This window comes from Peromyscus leucopus, chromosome 2 (assembly GCF_004664715.2).
Source record: "Peromyscus leucopus breed LL Stock chromosome 2, UCI_PerLeu_2.1, whole genome shotgun sequence".
NCBI classification, from domain to species: domain Eukaryota; kingdom Metazoa; phylum Chordata; class Mammalia; order Rodentia; family Cricetidae; genus Peromyscus; species Peromyscus leucopus.
Window position 1 is genome coordinate 153264883 of NC_051064.1, and position 27998 is coordinate 153292880.

A 27998-nucleotide genomic window follows, 5' to 3' on the forward strand; every position below is an offset into this window, starting at 1 on the left:
GTGTCTGTCTGTCTGTCTGTGCATATGAACACATGTGAGGTTGCTGGTATAGTTCAGAAGAGGGGGTCACATCCTCTGGAACTAGAGTTATAGGCAGGTGTGAGGCACCTGATGTGGATGTTAGGAACCAAATTCTGGCCCCATGAAAGAGCAGCAAGCGCTCCTAACTGTTAAGCCATCTTTCCAGCTTCCTTTAAAAAGTTTTAAGGACCGAAAAATGAGCCCTGTCTTGTCTAAGCAGGAGTAACAAACTGAAACAGGTGTGAGGGCTGGGAGGGAGCAGCTGGCCCTCGGATGTGCCTGCGTCCTGGAGCCCTAATCTCCCACACCCAGCAGGCTGTTTCCCGCCTGCCAGTGCTGGGATAATGACCCATGGCAGAATGGGACACAGGACAGCAGCCTTACCCCTTCCTTCACATGCCACTATCAAGGGACCCTTCCCCAGCTAAACAGGCACCCCTACCAAACAAAGAGGAACAGAGCACTGGAAGGTGAGGTCATCAAACCCCTGTTCTGCCCAGAAGCCTGGCTGAGCCTCTGTTTGGACCTCATGGGAGTGGCATATGGCAGTGTGACCCCAGAGCCAACCAAGCCTATTTGCTGAGGTCCAGGAGAAGGAATCACAGGACTGGAATCAGCACCCTGGCAGTGGGAACACAAATGTCACTGGCCAAGGACTCAGGCCCTTATTCCTCTCCTTGGAGACTCAGAAAGTGACAGCATCAGCGAGTACACACACACACACACACACACACACACACACACACACCCTTGGCTGCTGGTTCTAATTTTGGAACTTTGGGTTGGAGTCCTAGGGGGTTACAGAAGCCCTGAGGGCTCATGCTAAGGGTGGCCTGGCCTGGCTCTTTGGAGAGCTGCCCTGGAGTGGCAGTTTTTCCCAGTTTGTGTCTTGGTTGGCTCTTGACTCAGAAGCTCTTTAAACCAGCATGGTCTGTTAGTACAGGGGCTTGGCTGCATTCAGCCCCTAAGAATCCTAGGACAGAAGCATCTGCTCAGCTCTTGACCTTGACCCGGAGGTTCATATAGGTTCTCGGAGACCTAGGAACCTGTACCTTGCACCCCTGCTTTCCTCTAGCCTGGAATCAAGAGCACCTCAGGTTCACTGGGCTCAGGCCCTATCTCAGATCCCCTGATGAGGCCAGACTAGGAACAAGGATGATGGTGGGTATCTGTTTCATAAACTGGACCACCAGAGGCAAAAAGGGCAAGTCAAGACCCACTTTAGCATCCCAGATCTCCTTCAGGGCTTGCAAAAACTGATCTGTAGCCACAGAGGGCCAAGCCCATGCAGCAGTGGGTAGAAAGGCATGCTATCTGAACTTCTATGACCTGCACTGTGTTTTCTGCTCCTTTGTGAGATCTTCATACAAGCCCACCACACAAGCCCGTGACTCCTTAGTGACCACAGAGCCCCACAATGCCCTTCACAAATACACTCTGACTGACGCTAAGTTCAAGGATGGTGCAGGTAGCAGAAGTGTGTCCTTGCAGATCCAGCAGCAGCTAGGATTGAGAGCCCATGTGAGGCCCCACTGAGTCTCAGGCTGCTGGAACAGGTGACAGGAGTATGGAGGAGGCTCTGCTGTGTGTCTAGTCAGCCTGGGACCAGCCTCCTGTTATGCCTCAGGCCCCTTCCAGCAGTTTTTCCAAAACTGACAGCCTCCATATGCCTCTGACACCTTTGCTCTCCAGCAGAGCCCACATGGTCTTGAGAGGAAAGACAGAGGCTTCCTGCCCAGAGGAATACTTACTAGTAACCCATAGACACCATAGACACCCCTGGATCTGTGACCTGTAGCTTGTAACAGTCTTCTCAGAAGCTGAGCCTCTCTGGATGAGAGTAGAATTCTGGGCAAGTATGAGCATGCCCATTGAATGGCCACTGGGAGTGAACATCGGAGCTCTCCTCTTTGCTGAGAGACACTCCCCTTCAGTCTTGCATCCTTGGACCATGCCAGGTGATTGGGAGCAGTTTCTAAGCCTGGACTTCACTGAGAGCTGGCACACATCCCATCTGCTGGACTCTTAGAAGGTGAATTGGTATAAGCTGGGCTCCCTCATCTGGTGTTGGTCTGTCGTTGTGGGAACAGATTCTGCTTCCAGCCAAGACGATATGTGGGGTGGGACTTGTCCCCTCAAAAATAAAGAAGAAGCAGTTAAAAACCAGAGAAAGATATGAGAGCCACTGAAAGTCAAGAAAGGGTAGGGAGCCCAAACAGGGAAAACAATCACAGTGAGCCTCCAGGATGCAGTGCTGGGAAGGGAACCCCAGCAAGTTTGTGAGTCTCCTGAGGGGAGGAGATGGAGCTGGGAGCCTGGGAAAAGGTAAAGAGTGAGCCGCATAGCTGGGTAAGGTGGCACATGCCTTTAACCCTAGCTCAAGAGAGGCAGAGGCAGGCAGATCTCTGAGTTTGAGGCCAGCCTGATCTACAGAGAGTTCCAGGACAGCCAAGGCTACACAGAGAAACCCTGTTGTGAAAAACTAAAAAGAAAAAATGAGCCTCAGAGTCAATCAGTTGAGCCAAGGTCAGTATGTCCAGGCCAAGACAGAGCCACTGGTATGCAAGATAGAGACACCTAGCTGGAGACCTCAAAATATACAGGGTACTGGCAGGGTTCTCTTAGTAGTTCAGAATAATTAACCTTAATTTAAGCCACACCCAAGAAGTCCTGAAAACAAAAACCCAGATGGAAGGCACCATCTCTAAGCAAGTAACCATCAAGAACATTTCAATGGACACAACATAAAGACCTCAACAGAGCACAATTCATAGTGTCTGGAGTCTGATGAAAGATTGGGAAGGGCTGAGGGTACAGCTCAGCAAGGAGTATTAGCACTCTGGAGGTCCTATGCTCTACCACCACACTACTAAGTCAGCAATCAAGCAAAGGATACAGGGAAATACATCCCAAAATGAGGAAAAAGTTCAGCTGGGCAGTGGTGTTGAATGTGGTTAATATCAGCGTTTGGGAGGCAGAGGCAGGTAGATCTCTAAGTTTGAGGCCAGCCTGGTCTACAGCTCGAGTTCCAAGACAGCCAGGGCTACACAGAGAAACTTGTCTTGGAAAAGGGAGTGGGGTGGAGAGAGGGACAGGGAGAGAGAGAAGAAAATTCAAATTCAATCAAAACCAAAGAAACGAGATGGGAGAGAGGAGAGCCACTGACAAGAGCATGGGGCCAGCTGCAACTGGACTCAGTGGTCGCTAGGAAAGCTAAGGGGCGCGCAGAGTCCTGGGAGGCTCTCAGAGTCAGGTCAGACGTGCAGGGACAAGTGGGGCTCAGTCCCGTCAAGAACATGGACCCGGTATGTGTAAGGACCTGGATGGCACACATCTGCAAAATAGTCCAGAAGTTGGCAGGGATGAAACCAACCCATCCAAAGTGAAAACCTTCCTGAGGAGTGGAGGAACCTTGAAAAAAAGAAGCATGGAGATGGCCTTCAGATCATCCCAAGAGTCGAGAGAGATGAGATAAGCAGAATGCACAGGGAGCTAGACCCTAAAAGGAGAGAGAGCAAGTGGAACAGGAAATGATGGCCAAGCTTGTGTTGTGTTGAGCTTTTAAAATTTTTTTATATTATTATTATTACTACTATTATTATTGTATATGTGTGATATGAGTGTGAATGTGGGCACATGTCATGGCATGAATGTGGAGGCCAAATTTTAGAAGTCAGTTCTCTTTCCATCATGGGACCCAAGGGTTGTCAGTCAGGCTTGTGCAGCAGATGCTTTCACCCACTGCCAGCCTCTTTGATTTTTAGACAGGGTTTCAGGTTGCCCAGGCTGGCTTTGAACTCCTAATTCTCATGCCTTCACCTTCCAAATGCTGGGATTCAAACATTGGGAGGGGATGGAGAATGAGGGTGGATTTTGGTTTTTCTGGACATAGTTTCTCTGTGTGTATTTCTGGATGTCCTGGAACTTACTCAGTAGACCAGGCTAGCCTCAAACTCATGAGATCTGCCTGCCTCTGCCTCCCAAGTGCTGGGATTAAAGGTGTGTGCCACCCCACCACTGCCTTTTCATTAGGGCAAACTTTTAAAATTTTTGATGGAAGCCGGGCAGTGGTGGTGCACGCCTTTAATCCCAGCACTCGGGAGGCAGAAGCAGGCAGATCTCTGTGAGTTCAAGGCCAGCCTGGGCTACAGGTGAGTTCCAGGACAGGCGCAAAGCTACACAGAGAAACCTTGTCTCGAAAATCAAAAAAACAAAACGAAAAGATGGAAATAAGAATTCACACCACGAGTCCCAATCATAAAAACATGAAGAAGACAAGCATGATGGAGCATTCCTAATATCCCAACATTCAGTATTCCAGGCCAACTTGGGCTACGTGACCTCAGTTCTTTTTTTTTTTTTCCTTTCTTTTTCTCTCTTTCTTTTTTTTAAGATTTATTCAGGGGCTGGAGAGATGGCTCAGTGGTTAAGAGCATTGGCTGCTCTTCCAGAGGTCCTGAGTTCAATTCCCAGCAATCACATGGTGGCTCCCAACCATCTGTAATAGGATTGGTGCCCTCTTCTGTCATGCAGGATACATGCAGATAGAGCACTCATCTACATAAAATACATAAATAAATCTTTATTAAAAAAAAAGATTTATTCATTATGTGTACAGTGTTCTGCCTGCATGTATGCCTGTAGGCCAGACAAGGGCACCAGATCTCATTACAGATGGTTGTGAGCCACCATGTGGTTGCTGGGACTTGAACTCAGGCCCTCTGGAAGAGCAGCCAGTGCTCTTAACCTCTGAGCCATCTCTCCAGTCCATGGCCTCATTTCAAAACAGAGGGTTGGAGGTGTAGCTCAGTTGGTAGCAGACTTGCCTAGCATGCACATAGTCCTGGGTTCAGTGCAGGGCACCCCACAAACTGAGCTGGTGTACACATACAGTCCCAGCACTCTGGAGGTAGAGGCTTGAGGATGAGGAGTTCAAAACCATCCTTGGCTATATCGCCAGTTCAAAGCTAGCCCACGATACATGAGACCCTGTCTCAAAAAAGTGAAAGAAAAACTGAAAAAAACTCTTAGAGGAGGTCATGAAGAATGGAGGGGCTTCCAGGTTTATTTACTCAAGGATGCCAGCCCAGCTTATGCCTCCCCTGCCCAGGTTGGCAACACTGTCTCCTCAGCTGGTCTGAGTCTCCTGCTGAGCCCACCCTGTGTATAGTGTTCTTACCAAACCCATGACTTTGGGGCCAGTGGGAACCTTTCCCTCACACAGCTACCAAGTACATAGAGTGGCCCACTTCTCTCAGACCATTTCTCAGGTCTCCTCGAGACCTGGCCTCAGGCCTGACCAACACATGTCTTCCTTCACTGCCCAGTTAACCACCAGCTCTGACGCCAGCTCCTGCCTGGCTGTGTCTGGCCTCCTCAAAGCCCTGGGGCTTTCTAAAAACTCTTAGAACTCTCAGGATTCTTGTAACCGCCTTTATTTCTCTTAAAGCTGGCAGCCTGACAGACTCTAGTTATTCCTGCTGCTGCTAAATTATTTATCTCTTCCCCTTTAAGGTACTCTTGGGGCCCAGCCTAGGCCGTTTTCCCTACTTAAAATGAAGTCATTTTAAAATCTTTTGTCTTTAATTTTTTATCACCCAAACCAGGCATGTAGTCTTTAAGTTTGTCAAGGGATCAGAACCTGCCGGTCACTTAAGCCCCACCTGGACAGGGACCCTCCACACTGTCCCAAGATCTGCGTTGGCTGTTCTCCACCTCGGTCTACTAGTGACAGGAAATCAACTGCCCCAGATTGGAGGGCCAGGGTCAGGGAGGAGGCCCAAGCGGCTGGAGTTTTGAGGCTCCTCCCCGTCCATAGGGACCCATCATTCAGCACGCAGCCCAGCTTAACACATCTGGGATTGAGGCCAGGTGTCTCCATGGGGCCAGCATCCTCACCCTCCCATCAGGAAAGAGAAGAGGCTGAGAACCCAATTCATTCAGAGACCCAAACCCAGGATGTGCCAGAGGGCCCCATTTTGCCACGTGTACTGGCCACATTCAGCAGGGCCTTGCCAGGTCCTCCTCAGATGACCCACCCGGGCAGCTGGTCCTTCTTTGGGGTGTGTCTCAAAAGCTGGACCAGCCCTCATTGGCCTTTTTCAGAGCCTGAGGGTGTGGGCCCTGGGCCCCATGTAGGACTTGGGCTTAAGTCTGAAGATGTGAGAGACAGGGCTGTACCTACATTGGGAATCCCTCAGGTTTCTCAGGGACCCTGTGGGCAGCAGTGAAGGTCTCCATCTCTCAGGCACGGGAGCCAGAGCAGAGCCTCTGGATAAGGGGTTCCAGAATGGGACCTTTTTCTACCTTTGTCCTTTTCCTCCCACTCTGAGGTCTCCCAGGTGATACTGGCCTTTGTTTTTTGAGGGATCACATGGGTGCCTCAGCCTCGTCACATCTCTTTGAGTGTGTATGTAGACCAGTGGACAGCCTTGGATGCCATCCTCAGGAACACTGTCCACCTCCTTTGAGACAAGGTCTCTCATTGGCCTGGAGCTCACCAATTAGGCTAGACTGGAAGGCCAGCAAGCTCCAGGGGTCCTCTGTCCCCACCTCCCCATGCTGGGGTCACAAATACATGCCACCGTATCTGACATTTTACTGGGGATTAAACTTGGGTCCTTGTGCTTCCAGAGCAACAGCTTTGCTGACTGGGCCACTCCCTTGAGTCACTTCTTCCTGAAAGATGGATGTATTCCTTGGCAACCTCCAAGCAGGTCCAGACCTCAGCTGTTCTCAGACCAGCTCCTAACTCCTCCCTATGTGCTAGGCTGGGTATGAGAACCTCTCGCATCCCAAAAACTATACCTTGGTTCTGAGGAGGCAAGACTGTCCAGGGCCATGGAGTAGTTGTGACACACCTGCCCAGCAGTTTTGGGATAATGAGGCATCAGAGCTCTATCGGTGAGGCCTAGAGTGCAGAAAACCAGGAATGGGCTGCTTGAGAGATCTCTCAAAGAGTAGACGCCACAACCAGAGCCTGGGGATGTGAGCATGCAGCCTCGGAAGACAGAGGGGAGCCTTAGAGAAGGCGGGACACATGGGGGCCACCAGGCTCTGCTGCGCTGGGGCCCAGAACTGCCCCAGAACCACTGGCCTTGGTTTGGGTGAAATCGACACCCAAAGAGGACAGGGCAGAATACTCAGGGGTTCCTCCTCTTCTCCCCACAGGCCTGATGGGACCACAGTTGAGCCATCAACATCTGCGTATCTAGGTAGGCATTTTGGTGTGGACCGCAAAGAAGCCCATCACTGTACTTACAAAGGCAGAGGCAAACAGTGTCTGGGGACAGGCACTGCTTCCTGCCGATACAGACCTGGGGGAGGGGGGGAGGCAGATGCCCAGGTGTCCTAGAGGTGGATGGTGGTGTGCGGGCTGTGAGTAGAGGAAAAATTACAAGCGCCTTCCAGGCCTTATGAACAGGGGCCAAGGCTGTGAGGCAGCCAGGAAGATTCACAGGTAAGAAGAATGTTCCAGAAAGGAAGGAGCTGAGTAGGGTAGGGACCTTGGGTAACTAAGTGTGATAGGGGTGGGAGGGGTGGGTCCTCCTCACCATTTCAGAAGAGTAGCTGCCAAGGTAGTGGCTGAACTGGCAAAGGACCAGACCACAATGAGGCCATCAGCAGCTGGACCTGAAGGGTATGGGGATCACAAAGTGGCCATGAGTCTCAGACTCTCAGACCTAGCACAGAATCCCTGCCTGTTGGTCTACCTTTAGACAGTAAGAGGAATCTTTGGGCTCTAGGGTGTCAGCCAGCAGAGCCCTGGGCTTGGGAAAAGGGTCGCTGGTCCAGGGCTTATTCAGAGCTGTGATAGTCCTAGGGACTGGACAGTGCCAAAGCTGGACCTGGGCCTTTGGCCAAAGCCCCTCTTGTAAAGTTGCTCTCAGCTTTGGGGAAGCCGTCAAGCCTGGGCCCACCTCTCTATGCCAGAGCAAGAGAAGCCAAAGCCTTTACTTCCTCAGAACACAGGACCAAAATTATTTCTCTAGACAAAGTTCCATCCCCTAAAAGTGCCCAAGCTCTGGGCAGCTGACATGGGTGCTCATCTGCCTGGCCCAAAAACTTAACCCTTGTCCCAGCATCTCTGGGATCCTGATGGGAGGCCAATAGGCTGCGTGATGCAGACCCATCTCACATAGGGTCATGGGAAGTCTAAGAAATCAGCCACTCACAGCTCTGGCCCAGCACTCAGGAAGTAGAGGCAGTTTGAGGTCTACAGAGCAAGTTCCAAGACAGCCAGAAATACAGAGAAACCCTATCTTAAAAAAAAAAAAAAAAAAAAAAAAAAAAAAAAAAAAAAAAGCCTGGAACGGAGGTGGGGGGGTGGGGAGTGGATTGAGCATCATCACTCAAACCCATTGCTGAGCCTGTAGGTGGCCCTGGGGGAAGCTCCCTCCACACATACCTCTGGACAGTGAGAAGAATCTTTGATCCCCAAGGCCTCTGCCGGCAGAACTCTAGGCCTGATTTATACTTGTGTGGTAGCTCCAGGGACTGAGGGCTCCACACTGGGTGAGGCCAGGTGACAGCCAAGCCCCTCGGCAAGAGCTGGCCTGGGGGACAGTAGGCTCCCAGCCCACAACTGAACAATTTGGTGCACAATTGTGGCACAGTGCACACACCAGCCAGCACTTCTCATGCCAGTCTTTGCATCTGATGGGGACAGGCCCCAGGAACAGGGTCAGATCAGGCCTGTGGCCTGGTTCTGCGGCCATGGCCGTGAGCTCACACTGGCTCCCCAGGCCGGTACCCTTGGCCAAGCCTGGTGCAGCTGCATGTTCCTGGGACCGCCTAGAGATGGGCTGCTTGGGAACACTGTGGTGTCGCTATGCAGGGCTTTTCTTCCAGCTGCCAGAGACCCTGGCCTGTTGCCTGTGCATTACTGGTGGAACATGTGGCCCCCTCCCCAAGTATCCCAGCCCCAGCTCATGGGCCTCCTAGAGCCAGTTTCTCTGAAGAAACTGACCCAAGGCCAAGCACACTCCTCCAGCCCTCAGGCTCTCTCATCCTGTCCAGGAAGGCATAACCCTCAGCTTAGCCAGAATGGAGGGTAACCGCTTGCTCAGTGGCTGGAATGTCACTCGGCTGGGCTCTGCTGCGCTTGGTGGTGGGAGCCTGCTCCAGCCCAGTTTCAGCTGCGGCCACATTCCTGGTGTGAGCCTGGGCCAGCCAAGGAGCTTTTTCCACACTCTGGTGCCAGCCCCAGCGGGCTCAGGGGAGGGAGAGAGGGCCGTTTCTATGGCAACTTTCCTTTTTGTTATTTCTTATTTTCTTTTTTATGGTTTCTTCAACTTTGAAGCTCTCCAGACAGTTTACAGACTGTGGAAAGGAAAAGTGCTTTCTCTCCCCCAGCCCCCCAGGCTTTCCCTCCCCCAGCCCCCCAGGCTTTCCCTCCCCCAGCCCCCCAGGCTTTCCCTCCCCCAGCTCCCCAGGCTTTCCCTCACCCCAGCCCCCCAGGCTTTCCCTCCCCCAGGCTTTCCTTCCCCCAGCCCCCCAGGCTTTCTCTCCCCCAGCCCCCAGGCTTTCCCTCCCCCAGCTCCCCCAGGCTTTCCCTCCCCCAGCCCCCCAGGCTTTCTCTCCCCCAGGCTTTCTCTCCCCCAGGCTTTCCCTCCCCCATTCCCCCAGGCTTTCCCTCCCCCATTCTCCCAGGCTTTCTGTCCCCCAGCCTGGGCCTCAGGACCCCATCAAGCACCTCAAACCTTCAGAGTCCCCGCTATTTCTTAAACATTTAGAGAAAATGAATGTATTTTCTCCAAAAACAGTGTAGACAAGTATTTACAAAAAGACTCAACCACGTGGCCTAATTAGCATTTGGGAGCAGGGGTCTCTGTGGCTTGACTCTGAGGGCTGTCCACACATCTGTTCTCTCCCAACAACACCACTTACTTCAATCTCCAGGTTGCCTGGGTCTGAAAAGCTGGTTTCTCTGCCCCAAACACGTGTCTTTACCTTGCTGACCAAACACCCAGCCTCAGGATGGCAGTCTGGCCCAGGGTCCTAATGTAGCAGCCTGAGAAAACAGTGGCAGGAAGAGATACAGGCTGAGATACTCAAGGGATGGTGAGGAGCCTGGGCTATAGTGGCCATACTAGCCTGAGATATCCCTCCCCATCCTCACAGGGGAATACGTGGTCATGGTCTGTGATGTGACTGCTCCTCCATTCCTGGGCCACAGGCTGCCCACCACCTTCAAACACTTGCGAGTCTTGGCAAAGAGGGACAGCCAGTGGCCCCATGTCCCTGAAGATCACCCAGAAGCTCTAAGCTAGAAACCACTCCTTTCCTGTGGACATAAAGGAGCCAGTAACACCCTCAAGGGAAGGCCACCCTCCCTTGAATGGAGGTTCATGCTGTCTCCCCCCAGGGACCACAGCCTGGGAGTTGGGAGCTGACTCACGTGAGCCCCACAGCTACTGACTTCAATAAAACTCGCCACACCAACTTGGAGTAGCATGTTCGTGGGGCCCCTTCCAGCAGGCCTGGGCCTTGGTCCTGAGCTGAGCTGGAGTTCAGTGGGACACAGGAAGGGACTCAGTGCCCCTGTGCCCTTTGAGAACCCTCATATCTGCCCTACCCACACTATTGCCAGGCCCACGGAGGTCTGCAATACATTTCTGTGAAGGCAGAGACTGGGGGCAACTATGCCACTCAGCATGGCCAACCTCAGGTCAGATTCCCACAGCATTGGAAAGGTAGGGTAGTTGGAGAGAATCTCACAATTGCTACTAAGGGGCACACTGGCTGCTGAGGAGGCCAAGAGCAGCTGGCCATTAGCCCACACAGAAGGCGTCCCTGGGAGGGCTTACTCCATTACAGAAACCCCCACTTCCTGGCTTCAGAACTATGGCTGTCAACCCTTAACTGGCTGGGCCTGCTGGTCCATATGTGGACCCAACTGGGCAATGCAGGACATAGCACTGCCTCATCCTGGCCCATCCCCTCCTGGGTTACCCTGGTCACTTGCCAGTACAGCCTACCCTCTTACCTGGCCAACTGCTCCCTTTTTCCTGAAGAAATTAAGCCACAGGAAGGGGCATCAGAGCTCAGCTTCTGCCCTGATGACACATGCCAGGTCTGTCCCCAGTACACGAGCAATGTCCACAGAAATAGCCTCTGCATGTTGCCTAGGGACTTCCCCACTGGATACTTGGGGCAGATTACTGCTCCACAGACCCCCATGCCCTCTTTGCCCTGCCCCCGTGGCACTGCAGCCCATCTAGAGAGACAGTGTGCCTCTAAAGCCCCGGGACATGAGACACTAAGCCAGTGACTCTCCAGGAAATCATAGGAGCAAGACAGGTGACTACCCTCTCTGTTTTCCCAAGGCCCCAGTCAAGGTCAGTGTCCTCGGTTTGGATGCAGTGATAGGCCTCAGAGCTGAACCCACAGTTCTCAGCCCTGCTGTCCACTATGCAGAGCCTGAGGCTGAGGTGAGCTTGGGCTTCTGACACCAGTGACCCAAAGATGCCTCAGTTCACAAGTTCACCTTTGACCAGGTCACAGGAGGTCTTTGGACCCACCTCTGCCTATCTCTCAAACTACTTCTGAGCATCACTTCCTGAGTCTGCCCTTCAGACACAGTACAACATTCTGTAGCTCCTTTCTCCTCCTCAAGATGAACCCACATTTCTGTCAAAAGAAAAACAAAGAAAATGATGTTTCAATTTAGGAAGGAAAATCGCTGGGAATGAACAGCAGCAGCTGCCGTTTTCCAGCCCATCGTCAGGCGTCCTTTGGTTTTAATTCCCCAAAAGCATGCTCAGCTTTTAAAGTCACAAAACCCTCGTCAGGAAACTTGTAGTCACTGCTCTGTGTGGGATATGGCAGGCAGGACCTGTGCCACAGTGGCTTTTCTGCAGACCTCAGGCCTGTCCCGGCAAGGGAGGCCAGGTGGGGCCGCTTTCCATCACAGACCCTCTGCAATCAGATAGCTCCAGCCTACCCACCCACACAGTCGTCAGCAAACCTGCCAGATGATCAGGGTCTAGTGGTCCAGGCAAGACCCCTGCCTCCCTTGCCCTAGCTTCCTGATGGGGCCTTTGAGGATCTGAGAGGTCACACTGACTTCTTATTCTTGTCTCAGGACATCAGGGGTAGCCATAGTACCCAGACAGACACTGCCTCTTCTGGCCAAGAATATCTGCACCAGCAAATGCTGGTCTCCTGAAAACTGTGGTCCCTGGGCCTGGCCTGGCCCTCCATGAGGCCAGGACAGGAACAGGAGCAGATGCTTTTGTCTATAGCTCTACCTCCACCCTGCCCCAGCCAAGTGGTCCAAGCATATGAAATTTGAACACCCAAGAAGAGTTCTAGAGCCAAGCCTGTGGCATATAATCCCAGCACTTAGGAGGATCGTTGTGCATTCAAGTCCAGCCTTGGCTATACAGACAGACCCTATCTGTAAACAAGAAGGGCAAAATAAATAAATAAATAAATTCAGGATAGAGGAGATAGCTCATTGGTAATATGCTTGCCTTGAAGCAGGAGGACCTGAGTTTGATCTCCAGAACTCATAAAAAAATAAAAAGCCCCTCCTTATCCACTGGAAAGTTGTGGCACACACCTCTAATCCCAGCACTAGGGAGGCAAAGGCAGCCAGATCTCTGAGCTTGATCAGCCTGGTTTACAGAGCATGTTACAGAACTGCCAAGGTTACACAGAGAAACCCTGTCTCAAAAAACCAAAAATATAGAATTGTTACCCCCCCCCCAAAAAAAGGCCAAGGGTGCACACTTGTAGTCCCCAGCCAGCTCTGGGGAGGTGGCTGGCCTACTTGGCACACTCCAGTCTAGTGAGGTATCATGCCTCTAAATAAACAAGGTGGAATGTGCCTGAGGAACAGCACCTTAGCAAAGACACTCAAGATTGTCCTCTGACCGCCACACACACTTGTACATATGTGCTCCCACACATATGCATAAATACAAATGAGTTCATCAGGACAGGTCTTAGGTATAGACACCTGCTTGAGGGAGTTGAGCATCCAGCCTAGCCCAGTGCAAGAACTGCAGAGTGCACAGCTTACAACTCTTCAGTGCCCTGCCACTGGAGAGACCAACCTCCAGCCCACAGGCCACTCAAGCCCCAAGACTTCACTGGGCAGCAGCATGGTCAAGCTGACCTCTTGGGCAGTACTGAAGCCTGGGGATCCCATCCTGAGGGTCCTTTGCTATCCTGGGGTTGGGTGTGTCATTTCCAAAGGTGACTAAGGGTGCAGCTCCCACAACTCAGGCTCTGCCATCCAGTAACCCCCACTCCAGATTTGTCTGTCCCCTGTGGGATCCCTTCTTTGATAGACTGGGGTGGTGGCCCAGCAGGAGCACATGTCCAGGGAGTGACTGTACCCCAGCTGCCCTATCTTGATCTGGGTACCCACCATTGGGAAACTTGAGCCTGTGGCTAAGGTAAGTGAATACAGGTCTGGCCATAGCTCTGAGAATGTGGTGGCCTCACGTCTATCCAGGGGCCTGATGCACAATAACAGCCGTAGCTTCTGTCCTGTCTGGGTAGATTCCCTTCTGTGGGTGGGAGGGACCAGGTGGTTGGGCTCCAGGGCTTTGTGAGCAGCAGCACTTCTGACAGGAACCATATTGAGTCAGCCCCCTCTCTGACTGACATAGATGAGCCTGGCAGAAACCATGGACTGCTGGGAGACCCTGCAGGAGTGTGACAGAGCCTCTGGGTTCCTCCCTGGGAACCAGTAGCTCTTGGATCCCCAAACACTCCAGACATGCTGTCGTCACTTGGGGACTGGCAGGGGGACAAGTTAAAGTGCGTGAACCACCCTCCCCACCCCAGCACAGGGAGAAGCTTCCACATCAGACAAAGCTTTTCTCCTTTGTAATGTCTTCTAACCTCTGACTCCTCCAGGGAGGAAACTGTTGGTCTGCCTGCCCATCACTCACTTAACAGATAATGAGATACAGAGCACCAAGGCAGGGCACTTCAAATGTGCGTGTTTAAGATACAGAGAGAGAGAGAGAGAGAGAGAGAGAGAGAGAGAGAGAAAGACAGGGATGGGAAGGAGGAGAGGGAGGAGACATTCAAGGAAGGAAAAAAGGAGGCAAGGAGACAGGGTCTGAGAAAAAGAGGAAGAACAACAACTAACTCAGAGGAAGGAGAGCTGCCTGCCCCTCACCCAAGCGTCCAGAGTCATCTCAGGGAGCTGGCCCTCCAGGCCACCCGGGACACATCTGGGGTCAGCAGAGGACAGCATGACCAGGACTCAGCCTAGAACTAGGCTGGCCTGCCTGGTCTGTGCCGCCCTCACCCGGGGCCTGTTTGGCTAGGTGGCCATAGCTCCTCCCAGCCTCTCTCACTGGCCAGGCTGGTCACTCAGGACACTCTGGGGAGGCCTCCCCAAGCCCTGTCTACAGCCCGGGCAGGTTGCCTGGTCTTGGTGCCAGGCGGGTGTGAGGCCAGCTGTGCTCAGCCTGGGCCCCTCCCAGCAAGGGCTTCCTGGAGGTTCCAGGGCCAGGCCTGCCAGACCGGTTCCTACACAGCCTGGCCAATCCTGCCAGTTCACTGGGAGCCCTTGATCCTGGAGAGTATTATGGTAGTCCCCAGGCCTACCCCCAACAAGACCACTACCCAGGAGACAATTTCCAGTGGTGGCTGGCAGGCCTGCTCCTTTCTGCTCAGATTTCCTGGGGCAAGAACAGCCTCAAGCAGCCTCTCAGCCAGAGGGAATAGACCCTGGGGAGGGCGGGGAGACTCGGGCTTAGTCTGGAGGCCAGGTGAGGAAGGGACCAGGGACCGAGGAGCTGCTGGCCCTGTATAGGCCTTCAGGAACCAGACAGTGCAATGGGGAACACAAGAGTGTAAGGGGTGGCCCACACCCATACACAGTGGCCTTGTCCAGGCGCTTCTTGACATAACATGAAGCCTATCTCTCTAAGGAGCAGACGGGCTGCCCTGTTGCCATGCCAGACACATGAAGACTATCACCAAAGCTGTCCATGCCCACCAAAGCTTTGGTAGGATCTGGCTGGCTGTTAGACCTCAGTCCTGAGGCCAGTCAGCCTCAGGCCCTGCGCCTTCTGTGTCCATCCCCATGGATAGCTGCTCTCCCATGTGTCCACACAGGCCTCAGGTTGCCGCCTGAGTCTGAGGGGTCCTCCCTCCTGCGGTGACAGTACAGTGGCAGGCTAGGGGCACAGGAGGACAGACCCACTCCAGCTTCTGAGTCAACCACACCAGGGGCCCCAGCACAGAGCTGCAGAACCCCCTTAAGGGAATCCTGGGCTATAGGCCAAGGGCCTACCCAGTGTCTTTGTGCTGGGTGGAGGTGGGGTTAGACCAATTTAGGGTGTGCTGTTCCCAGCTGTCAGCTGGAGGTGCTCCTAGGATAAACTTTAAGAATCACACCTTAACTCAGCCATTGTTCCTCACTCCTGTCCAAAGATCCAGGGCCACCTCCCAGGGACCTCAGCAAGCTGACTTGAACTTCCAAGAGTTTCATGGGACAATTCTTTGTGAGAACTGTAGAGGACCAATTTCTGTGGAAGTAGTCAGGTGCTGGCAAAAGAAGGCCTGCAGGCTTGGCCTGGGACCCCAGAGATTGCTTGCAGCAAGTGCTCTTCTGGTTCTGGGTTGGGGACTGGACAATACCCTACAGGGCAAGGCAGTGATTTTAAAAGGAGAGACTTGGAGAGCTGGGGAAAGGGACCTGGCTATGGGCTGGGTAATGGGAGAAGTGGGAAAGCAACAAGGATCCTAGTATGGGGACAAGTGTAACTTGGGATTCACTGCTCCCGTGGCATGTGCCGGGAGGATTCCGACGGCAAAGAGGCAACAAAACCTCCACGAATATGGGCTCCAGTCGTGGGATCCTGCTGGCTTGGATGGGAGGCTTTGGGAAGGACCCTCACTGGGGCCAGTGATGTGACTAAGGGCGGCAGCAGGCATTTGCTTAAGGCGACCAGACCCCATCTTAGATAGCACATAGGCTGCACCCCATGGCAGGGTTGGCGGGAATCTTCCCGTAAGGGCGCGACCCTCTCTGCCTAGACCACGAACGCGCATTCCGAGGCCAATCATGAACGTCCGACTGAGGGCCTGGACTCTGGCCGGGAGTCCCCGGGGCCCACGCTGCAGGAAGTTGGGTTGCGCGCGGGGCGGCGCCGGGCTGCTCCCGCAGGGCTGTGCTCTCTCGTGGCAGCCGGAAGCCCCAGGCCCAACCCGTCGGAATCCGAGGCGGGCGGGGGAAGGGAAGCGCATGCGAGGCGAGGCGGGGCGGGGCGGAGGCCGCGCGGCTGGTGGGCGGCGCCTGCCCTGCCTAGGCTGGTAGCCCAAGGTTTGGGAGCTGCCGGGACTTGGGGTCCGTCCAGAAATGATCCCGCAGTCTGAGGCCGCGGTTGGACAGCAGGAAGTCCCGCGCGGTCGTGCTTCCGCGCAGCAGGCGCCTCCGGGTCCGTTCGTCCTGGGCCAGAGGGAGCCTAGCGGGGCTACGGACTACGGCCGTCCCCGCTGGTCCGAAGGGGCGGGAACGGGGGAAGTTGAAGGGGCGCGATGGTTACCCACCTCCCGGGGGTGTGTTGGAGGCGGCCGCACGAAGCCAGAAACCTGTTTTGTAGGTGAACACCGCGCTGGAGAGGTTCCTTCCTTGATTCCGGGGTGGAGGACATCCCCTTGTCTGAGAGACCTTGAGTTTTCAGCTCAGGCCGCCAGGCACTATTAATAGGAGATTCTAGCCGGGCTGCCATTGGGACCTCGGTAACTTGGGCCGCAGGGGAACCAACCCTGTGGGGAAGGCCGATGGTGCCTCCAGTACTTGATGGGGCAACTTCCTCAACCACCAGAGCTCCCCGCTCCACCCCCCATAGAGTTCTTCTGTCTAGCCTTGGCTGTCCTGGAACTATCGCTGTAGACCAGGTTTTTGCCTCAAACTCAGAGATCTGCATGTCTCTGTCTACCACCGCTGCTCTGCCCACCAGAGCCTCTTTTCTTTCTTTCTTTCTTTCTTTCTTCTTTCTTTCTTTCTTTCTTTCTTTCTTTCTTTCTTTCTTTCTTTCTTTCTTTCTTTCTTTCTTTCTCTCTCTCTTCTCTCTCTCTCTCTCTCTCTCTCTCTCTCTTTCTTTCTTTTCTTTCTCTCTCTCTCTTTTGGTTTTTCGAGACAGGGTTTCTCTGTGTAGTTTTGGTGCCTGTCGTGGAACTCACTCTGTAGACCAGGCTGGCCTCGAACTCAGAGATCCGCCTGCCTCTGCCTCCCAAGTGCTGGGATTAAAGGCGTGTGCCACCACCGCCCAGCTCCACCAGAGCCTCTTATTGGAGCTGTTCCTCCATAGAAACAGGAAATTGAGATGTGGACCACATGTCTATCCCATAAAGGCAGCAGGGTGAGGTTCTTGCTGCGGTGAACCCTGCCTCAAGCAGGAGCCCCATGTGTCCAAGCCAGAGTGAGACACAGCACACTGGATCTTCCTCTGAATCCTGTGTCCTGGCCTTCCCAGATGTTCTAGGCCTTGTTGCTTTGCCTGACAAATCCATCTGGGTCTGAGCCTCTCCTCTAGGGTAGGGGGTGGGCACAAAGGACTGCCCCAGGGCCTGCAGATGTCCTTGGTCCCTTCTCCAATCTACTGCCCTGCACATGCATATGCATGCACACATGTACACATGCTAGAACAGACAAGTGTCCCAAGGACAAGAAACCTCTATATCCCACCACAGACACAAAGTACGTAGATTCGGACGCTCCCACAGCTGTGTTCCTGGCCCCTCTCATTTTGGTAGTACAGCTGCAGGGGGAAGGACTGGGGTGAAGGTACCTTTGTTTCCCTCTCTAGAGGCAGTCACCTCTAGTTCCTCAAGAGCCTGGGACAGCTAGCTCCCCCCCGCCCCCAGCTCATCAGGCAGGCAGAGATCTGGGGATATATATTTTCCTTTAGCTAGTATGGAACGGTTCCCACCGAGGAGCAGTTGCTGGATCAGGGCCCACTTGCAGGAGGAGCCGAGATGGGAAGGGGAGGCAGAGTCTGAGACTGGGCAGGTAAGAGGATAAACTTGAATGTTGGGGACAGACTGCTGATCACGGACACTTGAAATCCTCTGGGGTTCAGGACGGGGTTGACAGAAGGTGAACAGGGGGTGAACGGGCAGCTTGTAAGAGCCAGCACAGGATCCAGGAAGCATGAGAAACCCGGCTTGCCTAAGTGAGACTAGGTTAGTGGCCTGAGTCTGGCTAAGCTAAGCAGCTTCCTTTTTAGCAGTGGAACTGAGCACATCGCCCCTGACATTTGAGAGTTGCCATGGAACAGCTATAAGGAGGGCTGAGGGGCACCCTCAGGTCGGCCTTTGCTGGAGATCCTGGGAGGGTCCCCACATTAAGTTCCCTGATTCCCTTGGATGTATTGTCCCTGGTTTCCCAAATAGGCCTCTGTGTATCAAGATCAATGTGGACCAAAGCCTGGGCCCAGCTTCATGCCAGGTCCATACTCAGGGAGAGGGCGGCCCATCCCAAACTGGCCGGACACCTGGCCTAGTACAGGATACTATGAAGACAAGTTAGGCTAGCCAACTCCTCCTGCCTGTGCCCACCTGCAGTGGGCCACCTGTTCCAGGGCTTGGTGCCCCTGACGCCAAGACTCCTACCAACCTGGCACAGGCCTGATCACAGATGGCCTTATGTGTCACCAAGACCATGGGGTGGCAGGGGTGGACAGGCATCCAGGCCTCAAATATCCCCGTCCTCATCCCCTCCCCAGGGTCACCTGGCTGGGGAGAGGGGAAACAATGAATTTTTGCCACGTACTGGGTGTCTGTGGGGCAAGTTTCCATGCCTAGCATCTTGAGTCACAACTTTGCCTTTTGCTTTTGGAGTCTACTTCTTGTACAGAATGGACTCCAGGGATTCCGACACCTAGGCCACCAAAAACAGGACCAAAACTCTTGCAGAGCAGGCAGAGTCCTTTTCTAACTCAGGCCTGCACAGTGGGGTCGGGGAGAAGTCTGTGACCCCAGGACAGGCTTCAAAGCAGGTGCCAGGCAGGCATAGATAGAGGTGGCAGACCTAGGTCAGGGTCTGGGCTGGATGGCCTGAGGGAGGAGGAGATGGGCTTCTGGGACAAGTGGGGCATGAAGAAGGTACAGGTATCACTACAGAGGGAATGAGCAGGATGAAGGGCTGACCAGACTGGCTTTATACTAACAGGACATTGGTGATCTATTATGTACCGGAATAAAATTTGCCTGAAGATCAGAAAACAGAACAAGTCACTAGATTAAACAGATGCCAGGCAGTGGTGGCACACACCTTTAATCCTAGCACTCGGGAGGCAGAAGTCCATCTGGATTTCTGTGAGTTCAAAGCCACCCTGGACTACATGAGATTGATTCAGTCTAGAAGAGAAACAGAGCCAGGTAGTGGTGGCACACACTTTTAATCCCAGTACTTGGGAGTCACATGCCTTTAATCCCAGCATTAGGAAGGTTGAGATAGGAAGTGATGGCTGGGCAGAGAAACGTGTATATATAAGGCATGAGACAGAAACTGAAGGCTTTTTCAGCTGGAGTCTTTCAGGTAAGGATTTCAATCAGAGGATTCGTGGAGTTGGTGAAATGTGGCAGTGGCTTTGTCTCTCTGGCCTTTCAGCACTTACCCCAATATCTGGCACCAGGTTTCTTATTGTAAGACCTTTTAAGATTCGAGCAACACTTAGGCTTTCCATGGAAGAAGCCTGGGATCTGTATTTCCAGATAACAGCTTGTCTGGCCTGGGGCCAGCCCCCCTGACTCTAGGGTGGAAGGTAGGGCCAGGAGACAAGTAAGTCCAACTGCTAGTGGGCAAGGCAGGGTGTGACTCCTGGTGACCGAGTACAAGTGAAAATGTGGATGTCACAGAACATGGGTAGGAATTAGGACCACCTGAGAGCTGCCAGCTCTACTCAGGGGTTCCCTAGGTCTTGAGAAACTTGGAAACAGGTACCATCCAAGATGGGGTTTCAAGAGCTGCAGCTAAGTCCAGGGGCAGCCATGCCCATAGAGGCCCTGGCTGATGTAGGAGACCTCAGCCAGGCCTGGGATGGGGGGGGGGGTGTTATTCACCCAGGCCTCCCCTCCTTCAATCCTTCCAGGGGTCCTGGTTCCCTTTGGATGTATTCTGGGCCAGGGGTACCTATAATTCTCTTAAGTTCATATCCAGAGATGAAGCCTAGGTCAACTCGAGACAGGAGGCTGATCTGAAGCCTTGCAGAAAGCTGCTGTTGAAGCTGAGAGCCCCAGGGCCAGCCGCATGCCTTTCCCCTGCCTCCTGCTCCTATAGATTGATTCTGCTGCACTCGATGCCATGGTTGTCTGCAATCAGGCCTTCCTCTGGCTATTCCTCATTTTTCATGCATCCATCCTACCAGTTATAGAGATGGCTTCTAACAGTCATCCACAGTCATTGAAAAGAACACATGTCCAGACCCCAGCCTCAGTAGGCCCTTGGTCACCCAGTGCTACAGCACAACTCTTTTTTCAGTTCATGCCTAAGCTGCCAGAACCTCAGTGATGACCTGTGAGCTGCCCCCCCCCACCTTGAGACAAGTTTCCTAAGACAAATACACTAGGCTGTCCTGGAACTATGTAGACCTATCTTTAAACCTGTGGTGATTCAACTCTGTTGGTCTCTTTAGTGCTGGAGGCACCACCACACCAGGGTCCAACTGTTTTCTTCTGAACCCCTGGATCTGGCGAATGGGAAGCCCGGCTAGGATGGACTTCTCCAGGCTAAGCCGCTTCTGCTCCTCTTTCTGCAGCTCTAGGAGAACCTTCTGCCCCCCGCCCCCCCGAGCATGACGGGGAAGCCAAGTCAGATGGAGGGCTCTCCCCTCCCCGCTAGGAGGCACCGGGACAGGAAGAACTAGGGTACTGGCCTTGTGTGGCCGGCTGCTGCCCCACTCACAGGCTCCTGTGGTGCAGACTCTGGCTCTATGAAGGTTAACAGGAGGCAGGGAGGGCTGAACATGAGGGATAAGCACTGGGTCTATGGTTCTGTGACTCTCTTCTCCATGGGGGGGGGGGTGATGTAATGTCCCAGAAAGTTTTGATCCAGACGACCTTTATGGAAGCCCTGTCAGGAAGGGCCATGCCCAGTCCATCTGTCCAGCACTGCCCACCGTGAGTCCTGTCCCAGCCTGGTCAAGGTTCCCAGTCCAGGGTTCCTGGTAACAGTTGAGAGTGACCACAGCCCCAGGTCTAACCTGTAGAGATGCTGTCCCCCCTTTCCTGAGGGCTTGACTGCACGTATGGGGGCTGCCAGCGCCCATGGTACTCTCAAAGTCCTTTATTGTACAACGTCATCTGTTTGGGGAGAGGGGAGGGGCAAAAGGACTAACAGGTACACAAGGAAATAGATAAATATGCCAAGCTTTTTCTTTTTTCCTTTTTAAAATCAGGCATTTATAAACAAGAAAGCATACATTAATTACATAAAAATAGTTCTCGAGTAGCAGAGTAAGCCATCATATTGTCATTAGCAGCAGCACAGGACTGGAGGGTGCAGGGGCTTGGGCAGTTATGAAGGTTGAGGTGGGTCTATTTTTCTTTAATTGATGAAAATGTCATTTGAGAATCCTGACTTAACGCATCCCCCACCCCAAACCCTAGGGTGGGCATGTGGGGAGAGATCTCGGAGGATACTGAGTAGGAACTGGGGTTAGTGGGTGGCCGTGGAGGACACCACATGGGAAATGCCACAAGACGCTCTGTCCCCTCTGGCAGATGAGCAGGTTTTCCTCAGTTAAAAACAACCCAGAAAACAAGACAACCAGCAGGTAAGAAAAGTTTCTGGAAAAGGAATCACCCTATACACGTATAATACAATGATGTAAAATGGAAAAAGTATTTACATATGAGTTGTTTTTACATTGGCTAGTTCTGTATGAAAAGCAGGGTGTCATGTGTATGAATTAGCTGCTCACCAATGAGTGTTATTGCTGTTGTTTTTTCCCTTCGTTAAAAAATTTTCAGGATAGAAATAATGAGTAAACTGATAAAGGGTTTAACACACAGGGAGAGTCAACAGCCAACATGATGGAAACCTCTCCTCCCTTTCTCTGAAAAGAAATTTGCAGCCTTCCTAAGGGGGAGCCAGGCATGCAGTACCTGGCTGTGCTCAGTCCACGGCAGGTCCTGCAGCAGGCAGGGCCGCCTTCCTCGGCAGCCACACAAAACACCCGGTGCTTCACTAGCTTCACCTGGGGCGGCCCAGCGTCTGGCAGAAGCATTAGAAGGACCTAGATCACAAGCTTCTGGTAAACGGGAGCCTGCACTCTGGTCCCACTGCCTGCAAGGGCCTCACAGGAAGCAGGGGAGGAGGGACTCAGGAGGAACAACTCATGAGATGACAAGCCCTTCCCAGACCCAAGTCACCCTGGCCCGGGAGGAGGAGTCTCCACTGCAGACAGCGCACTTCCTCCCCATAATGGGGCCAGTGCTGGACCAAGGAGGCCAGGAAACTGATGGTGACCAAAGCTGTGGCAAGGAGAGGCTCTACTGATAAAAGCAAGGGCCCCTGGAACCCGAGGTTCAGAGGGGCCCAAATCACTGTGATCTCCAACTGGGCAACAGGGACAGCCACACAGAAGCACACCAACACACTTAAAGCTTTGCTCCAACTAAATCATTTAGTTTTCCTTGAAGAAATGACTGAAAAACACAACTCTAGAAAAACAAGGCTGAAAACAGCATTCTTCGTGTTGCGTAACAAAACTGACCCTTTAGGAGACACGGTCATAATGCCCATGGGTGGGTCTAGCTATGGAGATGTGAAATCCATGCATACAAGTTTCATAACTGAGAGGAAAAAAAGCCAAAGAAAAAACTCCAAATAAACGCTGCATATACATGACGTCCCTTTTGCATTGCACTTCAGAAGGGGGGACCTGGCAGCAGCCCAGCCCCCCACAGTAAACCAAGGGCAAAACCCTGCAGACGACCTCGGCACCAAGTGTCAGGGCTTAGCAGTCTCCAGTCGCAGGCAGGCGCGAGTCCTTGAGGTCGTTTGTACCTGCCCAAGCCATCTCAACCTCCCTCAGCTCACAGATGCCCTGTCAGGACTGGAGCAGAGGGAGGGCTTCTGTGTGATCTTCTCATGTAAATAAACACAACTGGAGGATGGGTGGTGGCCTCTTGTCGACTAGGAAATCATTTTTCAAGCTTGGGCATAAGAAATCTTATACAATTTGCATAAACAGTTAAGAGTAAACGAGATTATTTGGAATAAATGCAAGTAACGTATTTTGACAGTGGCAGATTCAATCGCTACTGAAGACGATATTTTGGGGGTAAAAAGACAAGTCAGGGTTTGCTGTACAAGATGCTGGAAGGCACAGAACGACCCCCAAGTTCAGTCTCTGCATTTTCATTTTCTTGTGATTCCCTTGTTCAACCAAGCACCAGAGGGGATTTCTAAGCACTCGAGCACTTAGGGTTTGAACTGCTCTAGAAATCAGTGAGAACCCCAGTTAACTGGGGAGTAAAAAGAGAAGGGAGGGTTCTGACAAAGTGCAGTTCTAAATACATGTTTAAATGAACAACAAAAAAAAAAGAAAGAAAAAAGTGATATAATGCTGTTTTTGTTCCAATGCTGCAGCCTCAGTCCCAAGATGAGAGGAGTGATGTCTGCTGCATTGAAAAGGGGTTGCTGTGGTCAAGCAGCGTGTGGGTGGGTGGGCGGTGTGTATGGGGACAATACAACATGACACTGGACCATGGCCACTGCCTAACACAGGTCGGCCCCTCAAGGTGTAGGTGGGCAGGGGCATCCGGGGGCCTGAACAGACTGTGACTCAGGAGCCCTGGTGCCTGCACGGCAGGGTTAGTGGTGATGTTGGTGGGCGGGGCAGCGGCGGTAAGGCGGGCAGTGTTGGGGCTCATCGCGCACGCGGCACTCTCCCTGCTCTTCCTGGCAGCAGCAGGAAGACTGGGGTCCTTGTGGCTGAAAAAATAGACTCTGAAGAAAACCCTTGCTGTCCTCTTGCAGCCGCGGGCACAGATGAGCGGTGATGGCTTCCCAGGACGGCGGTGGGTGGGTGCCACCCCCACCAGAGTGGGTGTCCAGATGGCGTCACGTGTAGGGGCCTTTTACAGTTAGTCATTAAAAAACATGTTGATTTTCTGAATATCAAGTCTTCTTACTGGTTTTAAATAGCTTATAACAAAAGTGTAAATGTTAGAATGTTCTAGCAAGCAGAGGACCAGCTTACAAGCCACAGAGCTAGTCTCGACTCTGGCTGCAGCTGGGGGACATGGCTTGCTCACTTGAACTTGGCCAGTAGAAAATTTTGCAGTGGATTCCAAAAGTATGTGGTTACAAACACTCGCTTGGTAATAGGCACAGTAGAGACGTTGTGCTGTGTGGCTGCAGAGACGTGGGCCGGGTCTGCAGAGCCACGTACCCGCCGCCCTCTGCGCACGTATGGAGTCCATGTGGCAGTGGCAGGCACTGCACAGGCTAGGGATCCAGCTCGGCACTGCCCTCGCCACCCACATTCTCAGGCCGTGGCCGAGGCCACAGCTGCTCCTGAAGCTCCTTCACCACCTTCTCCAGGTGCTCACGGGCCTCACGTTCCCTCAGCAGGTCAGCTCGAAGCTGCTCTCGGTCTGCCTCTGCATGCTGCAGCTTTGCTTGCAGGTCCTCAATCTGAAAGGGATGCTGAGTGGTCAGTAGTGCCTAACACCAGCACTTAGCACTCAAGGCCACATCTCCCTTCTGAGTTCCTATTTAGCCCTTGGTGCCATGTCTGACCCACCTGAAGGCTCACAGGAAAAGGCCCAGATGTTGAGGATTAGGAGAGCCTCATCTGCTGCATCAGAGCAGGGACTGGCTCCACTTCCACCCTAAATTTCTGACCCACGAGGGAACCAAACAGCACTACAGATGTAAAAGACCTTCCCTGCCTCCCTGGGCTGGATCCCTAAGCTTTGGAAGCTGCCACTCTGCAGTAGGCAAGGTTCATCTCCTGATCCTAGCTTACAGCTTGCTTCCCAAGCCAGCACTAGGAAGGGCAGCCTATGTTCTGGGGCCACAGTGGTCTTGGTGGGGAGATGGGAGCACCTGGGCTATGGAAAACAGTCCCTAGTTCCCAGGCCCAGGTCTGCTGGATACACCTCAGGGCCTCCAGGCATGGTACATCATCACCTCACAGATCCGCCTGAAATGGTTAAATCGAGGACGTTGGATCTGTGATAGCAGATATTCACTGTGCAGGTCAGTCTACCAGCCAACCCACCCGAGTACCTGGGCTGAATACTTGGCGCGCAGGCGGCCGGCCTCACAGCCCTTGTCACACACCCGGACCTGCCGCGCCTGCTCCAGCTCTCGCTTCAGGCGCACCCGAGACTCGTTGGCCTCTTTCATCTTCTTCTCGTTTTCAGCTCGGAGCCGCTCAATCTCTTTCCTCAAACTGCGCTTGGCCTCGGTGGCTTCGCGCAATTTCTCCTTCTTGGCCACGCGCAGGAATTCTAGCTCCTGGGAAGACACGTAGCAGACAGGTTCAAAGTACTGCCAGCCCAGCACCTTTGTGCCCACCCTGCACCCAACAGTCAACTGACCTGTTAGCTTCCCTCCAGGGCCCAGCAGAGAGCCTATTACTAGTTGTAGGTTGTTTCTATCGAGGTTGCATCAGAACCTTCTCACACCTCCTCCTCCTCCCAAATGTACATGCACATGGGTGGGGGAGGAAAACACCAAGCAGGCAGTCTCAGGCACTGCACCTGAGGCCTGGAGGTGCAGAGGGAGCCATTTACTTTTGGTACTTCCCGTGCCCTTCCCCCACTTGTTAGAATGCAGTATGACACCCGTCCCCCATGAATAGTCATGTGGGAAATCACACCTCCACCCAGAATGGGGGCAAGAGAAGATGAGGGAATGACTAAGACTCACTCTGAGGAGAACATCTGAAATCCTGCAGCCCTGAGGATTGACAGGGTTGTGTTGTGCTAAAGCCCACGCATGTGAGGCTGCCCCCAGAGCTGCCAGACTCAGGCTGAGGTGTGAATTCAGCAGAGGTTGAGCCTGCAGCAAAGTCTTAATGCTGAGCCCCGGCCAAGAGCTCCTCACTCTCCCCAGGCTGCCTGAGAACTGGGTCTCCCTTACTCATGTCAGAAAAACAAAACAGCGTGAAAAGAAGGTGCAAGAGGAGTGGCCACAGTCTAGAAACAGTGAGGTGGAGCCCAAAGAACCAGTAAGTAGTGTGTAAGTACACACACCCCTCCCAAGCATGGACTTCCCAAAGGCCTGCTGCTGAGTCCCTTTTGGAGACGCAGCTTCAGAAGCCATCCCTGCCCTCTATATGCAGAGCACAAGTCTTACTAGTGGAGAATAAACCTGACACAGCGAGAGGCATCGCTAGAATAGGCACTCCTCACTCACCACTGACACTGGCCTTTACTGTGGCCAAGAAAACATGCCAGTGCTTTCAGTAAGGCCCCCCCACACAGGGAAAAGCTGCAGCTGAGACCACTATGGACGCCTTCCTGGAAGCACATAAGGACTCTGGACATCGAAGTGCCTCACAGAGCTGGGTCCTCCAGAGGACCTGGGAAGAACCCCAAAGCTCCCCAAGAGGGCTTGGGCAGACAAAGAGAAGTGGTCTTCTATATTTCATGGCCCGCCTGCTGTCCACTTTACCTGGTGCAGGCTGCGCTTAGCCTGTAGGGCAGCTGTTAGCTTCTCCTCCTGCTTCACACGCATTTTTACCACCTCATGTAGGAACTTCTCTTTGGCTTCCTTGGTATCCAGGCCACCCTCCAGGGCTTGCCGCAGATGCTCCAACTCTGCCTCCAGCCCACTTGGGGCATCGGCATGGGCTGCAGCATCAGGAGCAACCACAGGAGGAGCATGCATGCCTGGGGAGCTTAGGTCCTTGGCAGAGCTGGACGAGGTAAAGGACGGAGAGGACAGCGAGGACAAGGAGGAGGTGACTGAGGACAGAGAAACCAAAGCATTAGGCATTCTGGAGTATACTGGCTTGGTCATACCATATGCCCCCACCCTACCCCATCCCCTGTACTGATGTCCAAAGGAGCAGAGTCTCATCCATACTTACATTCCTCTCTGCTTTCAACTTCCACCTCAGCCTCAGAATCCTTGTCTTCCTCTGGGGCAGCCACAGATGTCAGCATATCTGGGGCTCCTGGTGTTTCCATGGTCAGCTTCCGCTTCCGTGGCTGGATACAAGTGGTAATAGGTTCTGGTGCCCGAGAGACCACAGTGGTGCATGGTGAACTGTTCACAACCTTTTGCTGGGTTGGTGGTGCTAGGGCCACATTGGGGGCCACAGCTGTCTCAAAGCTCTTGTAGGAGTAAAAGCTGTAGAAGGCACAGATGCTTAGCTGGGGCACATCTGCTTCACAAGTCCCCACAGGAGCTGTAGAACAGGCCCTGCGAACTCAGCCAGGACACAGCAAACTATCTTCTCCCAACTCTAAATCACAGGTCAAGGTTCTAATGATTGGGAAACACAAATTTCCCCATAGGCTGGGCTAGGATGGCACACAGCTGGATCTTCATGTCCATGGAAGGCTATTACTTTTATTTTATTTTGAGGTAGGATCTCTATGTAACCCTAGCTGGCCTAGAATTTGTTATATATTCCAGGTTGGCTTCAAACTCACAAAGATTCATGTGCCTCTGCCTCCTGAATGCTGTGGATCTCTGTGCCCTGCTGGGAAGCTAACTTTAATAGACATGTCTGTGAACACAGTAACCTTACCCAAGACTTTAAAGTTCTAGATAGTTTATCCTAGGACTAAAGGCACCAACACCACTGCAGCCTGCTAAACCGGAGTTTGGTTCTCCTGTGCACTCCTCACTCACCTGTCTCGAATCAGGGCTGGGAGGTGTGGGGAGGTCTCTTTCTCACTTGCTGACACTGCAGGGGACCAGGGCCGGAAAGCAGAAAGGCGCTGGCGAGGGTGAGCGCAGCCAAGGCTCTGTCAAGAGAGTCCCCTATGTGAGTGACTACAGAGAAACAGGCCACTTTGTGTCCCTG

General features: G+C 53.1%; 2 protein-coding genes across 6 annotated transcripts in view; one reads left to right on the plus strand and one right to left on the minus strand.

Moving 5' to 3' along the window:
- Positions 1-10464, plus strand: part of Morn1 (MORN repeat containing 1) — a 59222-nt gene extending 48758 nt beyond the window's left edge. For 3 of the 4 annotated variants that reach the window (XM_037203260.1, XM_028891393.2, XM_028891394.2), the window contains exons 13-14: positions 7192-7235; positions 10144-10464. In XM_037203260.1, the coding sequence (XP_037059155.1) occupies positions 7192-7235; positions 10144-10292 (193 nt within the window). In that variant the 3' untranslated portion in view covers positions 10293-10464. The remainder of the gene's footprint in view (positions 1-7191; positions 7236-10143) is intronic. The other variant, XM_028891395.2, reaches the window with a different exon arrangement.
- Positions 10465-21271: 10807 nt separating this feature from the next.
- The window catches only part of Ski (SKI proto-oncogene), a 72121-nt gene continuing 65394 nt past the window's right edge, over positions 21272-27998 (minus strand). For both annotated transcript variants that reach the window (XM_028891418.2, XM_028891417.2), the window contains 5 exons: positions 27824-27939; positions 27054-27316; positions 26636-26928; positions 25244-25474; positions 21272-24646 (listed from right to left, as the gene is read on the minus strand). In XM_028891418.2, the coding sequence (XP_028747251.1) occupies positions 24458-24646; positions 25244-25474; positions 26636-26928; positions 27054-27316; positions 27824-27939 (1092 nt within the window). In that variant the 3' untranslated portion in view covers positions 21272-24457. The remainder of the gene's footprint in view (positions 24647-25243; positions 25475-26635; positions 26929-27053; positions 27317-27823; positions 27940-27998) is intronic.